At 45.6% G+C, this 8,500-nt stretch overlaps 1 protein-coding gene across 1 annotated transcript in view; it reads left to right on the top strand.

The window, feature by feature from the left end:
- Window positions 1-7,616, top strand: part of glra3 (glycine receptor, alpha 3) — a 66,906-nt gene extending 59,290 nt beyond the window's left edge. The window contains exons 7-10 of the mRNA XM_076293164.1: window positions 2,672-2,886; window positions 3,990-4,136; window positions 5,826-5,942; window positions 7,308-7,616. Coding sequence (XP_076149279.1) covers window positions 2,672-2,886; window positions 3,990-4,136; window positions 5,826-5,942; window positions 7,308-7,616 — 788 coding nt within the window. The remainder of the gene's footprint in view (window positions 1-2,671; window positions 2,887-3,989; window positions 4,137-5,825; window positions 5,943-7,307) is intronic.
- Window positions 7,617-8,500: the final 884 nt, after the last annotated feature.

The raw sequence follows: 8,500 nt of genomic DNA, 5'->3' as shown, positions 1-8,500 counted from the left end.
CATCTGGGACCTCTTCCATTGAGAGTGATTTCAGCACGAGATGGTAGAGCCAATCAGGACGCAGAGTGGGAGTTTTATAGATGTGACATAGCGTAGAAGCGACTGTGAGACTGTTATCAGCGTCACGGGTTGGCTTAGATGTGAGTGGTTGAAGTAGCACGCACAATAGATGACGGACAAGTGGCTTATCCAATCATATGCAAGCATTTTTTGATTAGGCCCAGCCTTCTGAAGCAACACTTCAATGGATTGATCCCAGATGGATGAGTGCAGCTAGGCGGAAAGAAATTCATCTGGCGAGAGTCAGGTTAGCCTTACTCCTCTTTTTTGAGTGAAGGACTCTGTAATTATGTTGCCAATTTTCACAGTGTTTTTGTTTTCAGAATACATTGTCTTTATGAACTGGTATACCCCCTACACCACTTTGTAAAAGTTTATCTTATAATCCCTCATGCCAAATTGAATCAAATGCTGTCAAATCAAATCAACAAAACAAGCAAATATTTGTAATAACTTACATGTTTAGTTATTAAGGTCGGGTGTATAGGGTGTAAATGTGGTCCGTAGTGCGGTATATATATATATATATCTTGTGTAATATATCCTTGGCTCCATGTGTCAGGAAAACAGCCCGAACTTGAGGTGAGGTTGAATAGTTTGAGCATTGCTCCTTGCAGCTCAGGGGTGCTGTTTTTAATCATTTCTCCTTTAATATTGTCCCCTCTCTCTCTCTCTCTCTCTCTCTCTCTCTCTCTCTCTCTCTCTCTCTCTCTCTCTCCCTCTCTCTCTCTCTCTCTCTCTCTTTCTCTCTCTCTCTTAGTTAGAGAGGATGACAACAGACAGCTACAGTACAGTGCTCTTAAAAGTGCAAAGCCAGAACGGAGGTATTTTTTTAAAAGAAACAGGTGTGGAAATAGCCTGCAGGAGGGATGTTCTGTGCCTTCTGGGAATAAAACTAAATGGCAAAAACCAATGTCTCTCATCACAGCCCTTTGCCACAGATTATTTCCCCATGCAAATGACATTCATATTAAATGACATTGCTAATTCATACAGAAAGCTTACTTTTAATTTGTGTGTTTAACAATTCATGTTATGAAGAATGAACTCCCATGCCAAGCATGAACAGTCTCAAGAACATTACTAATCTGATGGCATAGTACATGTCAAGTTGGTCAGGGACAGGAATCTATTTTTAGTTCAGTGTCTGCTCGGTATCCTTGGTTATGGGGAAGCATGCGTACTTTGGCTTATTCAAAACACGTCTTTGTATTTCAGCCAGAGTTGTTATTGTCTTTTTGGCGAGAAGTTTCTTCCTGCTGAATATGAAAGACTGTGTCTGCTCTGTTTAGTCCATTATGTGGAGTTGGAGAATATTTGTCTTTGCTGTATACATTTGTGTCAATGGTATCCTATGTATTCCTGCCTCTGTTTGTATGTGTGTGTGTGTGTGTGTGTGTGTTTGTGTGTGTGTGTGTGTGTGTGTGTGTGTGTGCACAGATGTCCGTATACGCACACACAGCCACACAGAGAGGCTGGTGTACTCACACACAAACATAAACACACATTCTCTCTCTTTTTCTCCGTTCCTTTTTCTTTCACACTCACAGACACACACACACAAACACACACACACATGCACACACACACACACACACACACATGAGGTGTTTACATAAGGAAGTCTGTGTGCTATGTGAACTGACACTCGGGCGGCAGGCGACGGTGCAGTGGTGAGGACAGGGTCAGGGGTCAGACGGCATCTCATCAGGAGAGTGTGTGTGTGTGTGTGGGGGGGGGGGGGGGGGGGGCGCAGGGGACAAGGCTTCATCAGCTTCCACAAAGACTGACCGTGGCCGACCCACCTGCAGCAGCCACCACCCACAGCCACCCACGCACCCACTCACTACTGCTCTAAGGGGATAGAGCCCTGTTGAAACACACACTTACACACACACACACACACACACACACACATACAAATACGCAAGCACACACACACATACACACACTACTGCTCTAAGGGTGGAACCCTGTAGACACACACATACACACAAACACAAACACACACACACACAAACAAATCGCATTAACTCATCGTTGTTGCTGGCAGCTGGACCTTGAGCACACAACATCCCTTGACTCCTGCCTCCTGCCAGAGTGGTTTGGGCTGCATGCACAAAGCTCCCTGACAAAGAGGCTTCACTGTGGACCACTCTGCATCTATTGTCAGGTTATGCTCAGGCGGCCAGAATCACATGCATAGCTCATCTTTGGGACTTGATTTGGAATGGGAGTTAATGATCACGCTATATGAATGGGAGTTAATGATCACGCTAGATGCTTAGGGTTTTGGGCAGCTTTTGTAGATACTAAAGGGGACATTATGGTGCATGATGAGAAACATCATCTTGGTACTTAACGGTCATTTGTTATTATTGTTATTATTGTTATTATTATTATTGCCTAATAGTTCTAGATGCTTTGTCTACTGTTGGTGTGGTGTCCCATGATGAGTTATGTCATATGTAACAGTCCCTCTTGTGGTCCTGCCCTGTGATCATCGCTCTCTCTCTCTCTCTCTCTCTCTCTCTCTCTCTCTCTCTCTCTCTCTCTCTCTCTCTCTCTCTCTCTCTCTCTCTCTCTCTCTCTCTCTCTGGTTCTTTGACAGGTAAGTTCACCTGCATCGAAGTGCGCTTCCACCTGGAGCGTCAGATGGGCTACTACCTGATCCAGATGTACATTCCCAGTCTGTTGATCGTCATCCTCTCCTGGGTCTCTTTCTGGATCAACATGGACGCGGCGCCGGCTCGTGTTGCCCTTGGCATCACCACGGTGCTCACCATGACAACACAGAGCTCAGGCTCCAGAACATCGCTGCCCAAGGTGCGCCTACGAGTGAATGATGCAAGGGTTGCGCTGACTCTGCATTTGGATGGGTGTCACATCTACAAATGTGCCCATCGAGATGATGCATGCTGTTGAAGCCAATATGTCATTATATATTTACCTCAAAGTAGCTATCTTATTAAAAGCTTAGCAGGCAGAAACTGTATCTACAAGGAATAATATAGGCGGTCTTATCATGAATGAAGCTATTTTGTCCAGAAACTTGAGGGCGTACTTGAGTAGACATATTATTTGCAATTAATGCCTTGTGATCTTTTTTCATCACACAGAATAGTTTGATGTGTATTCCAAATACCTTTTTGTGTATTCCAAAGGAATTGTGCAAATGGATATATACATGTGACTGTTTTATACATAATTCAGCTCACATGTATCTCTGTGTGTACATGAATCACCACATGTGTGCATGGTGTGCGTGTGTGCGTGTGTGTATGTGTGTGTGTGTGTGTGTGTGTGTGTGTGTGTGTGTGTGTGTGTGTGTGTGTGTGTGTGTGTTCATGCATGCAGGCGTTTCTGTGTCTGTGTGTGTGTGTGTGTGTGTGTGTGTGTGTGTGTGTGTGTGTGTGCGTGTGTGTGTGTGTGCGTGCTTGCATGCATGCAGGCGTTTATGTGTGTGTGTGTGTGTGTGTGTGTGAGTGTGTATGTGTGTGTGTGCACAATCTCTCCATTTGTGGATAGCCTTTACACTGGATCACAAAATCGGTTCTCCTCAACCTCAAGGCACTGATGCGTTCATCACAGAATGCATGTGCCAGATTCACCCATGCAAGAATCCGCATAACAACAAGACCATGTACCATTGCATTTTAACCCTTAAGTGCTAACCACTAGTGCAGTGCCTCACGCATTAAAAAGTAATAACCCTCAATTGCGCAATGCAATTAGGATCTCCATGAGACAGGATTAAGCCTATAGAGCATTATCTCAGATCAGGCAGATGAGGGGGTGCGAGCCGTGGCCGGGAACCAGTTCTCCATGAATGAGTAACAAGCGACAGGGTTGTTATGCGGATAAATAATCCACTAACTGTGCGTGTGGATGTGTAACTGGTTCATGTGTGTGTGTGTGTGCCGCCGCAGGTGTCCTATGTGAAGGCCATAGACATCTGGATGGCCGTGTGCCTGCTCTTCGTGTTCTCCGCCCTGCTGGAGTATGCTGCGGTCAACTTTGTCTCCAGGCAACACAAGGAGCTCCTCAGGTTCCGCAAGAGGAGAAAGAAGACCAAGGTAAGAGTGTCCAAGGGCCCTTTGATACCCCCCCCCCCCAACACACACACACACACGTAGGGGTTTCTGAACAAATTATAGATGGTATGAAAAATAACTCTCATGAAGAAAAAAATACTGTAAAACAATAACATTGATGATAAGATATAGTCTTCCTGGTTTCTCTAAATGTCTAAACTGCTTTCCTTATGTGTCCAGACTGCAGATAAATGAAAAGCAAAACTGTCAATACAAACTTTAACTGTTCTAGTATGGATAGGTCATGGCAGGATAAGTCATGCTTGCGGCTAGTAGCGTGACAGTGACAGACAATTAAAACTAATTGCTGCTTAGGAGGGAAAAAAGCAAGTTTGTTGCAAGTGATTAAATCCTCCAAACACAGTCAGCAGCAGAAATGAGGTTCTACTCTCCATCAGACAAGACGTAAACAGTCTCCAACTGATGAGTGAGAGTGAGAGGGCCTGAATGAATGGAGCTGCAATTGACTCCTGAGAGATACTGCTGGCCGGCGCCGCCACTGAAATTAGACTCGGACAGAGACCCAGAGAGATTAGTGGCCCTGATTTTCAGATTAATAGAGTTTTTTTTTTTTTTTTGCCTTTTTGACTCCTCAGAGAAAACTCTTATTAAGCACAGACGGAGAGCAGGCTAGGCAGGCGACCGGGGCAGGGTTGGCGTGTGTGTGTGTGTGTGTGTGTGTGTGTGTGTGTGTGTGTGTGTGTGTGTGTGTGTGTGTGGGTGGGGGGGGGGGTGCAGGGCAATGAAGAGCCTCAGACTAGACACCTCCAGCTGAGAGAGGGGGTAGGAGACGGAGCTGCGTGGCAGGCGGGCTCACAGGATGCCTGAGGGTTCCCGTAATATAATCTCAAGCCTCCCGCTGCGGCCAAGGGCAGGATTAAGGGCACAGGGCCTTCAGAGACCACACAGGAGTAAAACAAAAGTAATGGCCAGCAAATACTTCATCACCCTGAAACCATCATCTGCCAAAAGGAGTTCAGAATAGGCATTCGGGCATCTGTCACAAAGCCCACTGCGGCATAAAGACGCTGGACTGGCCAAGCCGAACTCTCTACTCTACTCTGTCTCTGCCACCTAGTGGCCATGGTCACTTAGTGCAGTGCACTAGTGCACAGTGGGAAGGTCAGGGCGAGCATGTTTATTTGGAAGCTACAGCAATTGGAAGAGTATGAGGGTGAGTTCACAGCTGGATCTGTCCCCGGTCTCTCTCCTCTCTCTGAATAAGTTGCTGCATGTAGGCATGCACATAGCACAGGCTAATGCAATGAGACGATGGGCTATGATGCTCTTTTGGGCTAAAATTGTAAAAAGAATACTGCTCCATGGAATTTAGCAATCATGGCTCTGAGACTTGTTAATCCAAGGAAAATGTCAGGAGATCTATTTCCCTAAATCCAGATTGCTGTCAGATACACAGGGTAAATGTGGGGTCAACAGCAAAACACATATTCCATTTCAAACATGTCATCTCATATATTTTACCCTGATATTATTTCTTGTTGTGATTTCTATGGTTTCTGTTCTTGCATGTCTTATTTTAGTACTGCATGTTCTGTGTGATTTATGCATGTCTTCTTTGTGTTTGCTTTCTTCTTGCTCTTTTGTTCCTTTCTGTTTTACCTCTCTATCCCTTCTGGTGCCTTTTCCTTTGTCACTCCGGTTTGACTACAGAGTCTCACGCCAGTTCTCGATGGCGAGAACTCTGACTCACTGCGTCGTATCAACGGCATGAGAAGTGCTGAGCCCATATATGGATCTATGGGCCATATCTACAGTCCAAACTACAGGGTAAAATGTCCAAGGCCACAGCCATCATATCCTCCATCTCCCCTTAACAGCACAGTTTAACTGGTAGTCCGCAAAGAGTGGTTCCCAAGAATGCATTTTATATTTGATGTTTTTGACGTTCCATTACTTCATGTTCATCTTGATTCAATTCAGTCCCATGTGGTGCAAACTCTGACTGAGGAACAAGAAGAAGAAGAAAAAAAAAGATGAGTGGCATTTTGAAGTCCTTCATGGACACATTAAAAATAAAAGGATTTTGAATGGGCCCCAGAGTCACGCTAATAAACATGAAGCAGGAATTTATGCTTGTGGTGTTGAGTTGCATACAGAATGCAAATCTTCATAGTACTGCAGGCTATAAGAGCAGAAAACCATTCCTTATTTTGATCACCAAAGGAGGTTGAGAGCTTAATGTTTCTGATAGGGAGGCCATATTCATACTGCCTGCTCCATATATGAAAATCCCTTGCTGCATTCATAGCACCCCAGCCACTGTGTTTCATTAGCATAGGTCATTAATTCTCCAGCTGGCTTCCCTCTTCACGTTCTCCTCTCATTGCTGATGACTGAGATTCCCGTTCTCATTTAGGAATGAAACCCATTTTAATGTTTTCATTGTTTTCTGTTTTAAGTGTGTGTTTGTGTGTGTCATTCTCCGGGTGGGTAGAAGTTATATTGTGTTTATTGTCATTTCATTCACGGGAAATGCACTTGTGTTCCAAGAACATTGATGGTTTTCATTAGTGTTCCATTGCTACATACAGTACAAAGAGCTTTTTCTATGTTTTTCTTCGTTTTCGTCTGCAACTTTTCGCTGAAATGCTTTTGTTTTTGCATTGATTGTTTATGAAGGACACATGCCATGTCAAGGCCAATACATTTGGGGATACAGCCAGAGACTTATTGGAAAACAGTGTGTTTGAGAAAATGACTCAAAAGAAGAAAGCATTCATGTGTACAGCTGCAGCATAGTCTAGACACTAGCCCTCCCAACAATGATAGCTATAGCAATCAGATGGAGATCTTTAAGTGGATTTTGACTCACATTTGAATGTGTAACACAGAGCCAGGGGATTTTGCTAGTCTTTTTGTTGGACTTTTCCTTGTACTGATACTACAACTGCCTTCTGACCTCAGGCACTTACGGTAGCAGATGATTTGGGTGGGATAGGGATATAACAGGGGTATCGCCTACAGTACACTCAGGGCCTTCTGTCTGTCTGCGCTTCCCTCATGTGGAGGAGGAGGTATGGGAGAGCGGGCGGAGTGGCAAAAGTTTTGGGGCATTCTCATGGGGGGTTAGGAATATAACAGGGGTAACGCCTATACTCAGGGCCTTCTGTCTGTCTGTGCTTTCCTCGTCAGGAGGACGACGTGCGGGAGAGCCGCCTGAGCTTCACGGCCCCAGCGGGCGCCACCTGCAACACGGGGAAGGACGGCGCCGCCCCGAAAGCCGCCAACAACAGCGCGGTTCAGCCGGCCCAGTCCAGTGCCCAGGCCGCCGCTGCCGCCGCAGCCAAAAGCCACGAAGAGATGCGCAAGCTCTTCATTGACCGCGCCAAGAAGATCGACACTGTCTCCCGCGCAGGCTTCCCCCTGGCCTTTCTGTTTTTTAACATTTTCTACTGGGTCCTGTACAAAATCTTGCGCCATGAGGATTTTCATAAGTCATAAGCGTGAGTGTGACAGAGCCACCTGTAGAAGTACGGGGTGGAAAGACAGCATCCTTAGGATGTTTTACATGCCCCTGTTGGCAACTACGGACCACTGAACAGTGACATCCGCTGCAAAATGAAGTCCTGCCAAGACACCCAAAACACACACTTGCAGATGTGCACACATGCACACACACAAGCTAATACATCCAAATTGACTTGACTGCACAAAGAACCTGTAAAAACTATTTGGGATATGTCTCAAAACTTAGCTGCTGTCAAGATGTGCTGGACTGAGCCCACAAGTCCCCATGCCCAAAAACACACCAAGCCAACCACTGAGGTCTCTATGCAACATGGAAAATGCATTAATGTGGTCCAGATTATAATAATTAACTCACCCTCTCTCTCTCTCTCTCTCTCTCTCACGCACACCACACACACACACACACACACCTACTCAAACATGCTGATATACAGTACACATATCACATATACTCCCACTTTCTGCTTGAAAGTGGGAGCGGCTCTGTATGCACCCTGAGCTGAGAGGGGTTTGATATCCCCTCTCAGCCTGCAGCTGCTTGAATCCAAGCCCCCACCCCCTCCTCACCACACACACACACACACACACACACACACACACACACATACACACACACACACACACACACACACACACACACACACACCAGAGCACTGTTGCACACTGCCTCTTATCCACTCAAAAATGAACACCTAAGAGATTTCCCTCAGCAGCACTAGTTGTGTCTTACAGCGCTACTGCCAATGTTGTGTCTGCGTCTCGTCTCATACTGTGTTTGTATGGGCTACACACCTACTGTTTGTAACTTGGGACTTAAATATCACACACATTTAAAAACACAGGTTTGATCACTGATT

The sequence above is a fragment of the Alosa pseudoharengus genome, unplaced genomic scaffold, assembly GCF_046254945.1.
Source record: "Alosa pseudoharengus isolate Yale_2024_CS ecotype anadromous, Long Island Sound unplaced genomic scaffold, YU_APseudo_1.1 YU_APseudo_1.1_scf_2, whole genome shotgun sequence".
NCBI classification, from domain to species: domain Eukaryota; kingdom Metazoa; phylum Chordata; class Actinopteri; order Clupeiformes; family Clupeidae; genus Alosa; species Alosa pseudoharengus.
This window is presented reverse-complemented; position numbering and strand designations above follow the sequence as displayed.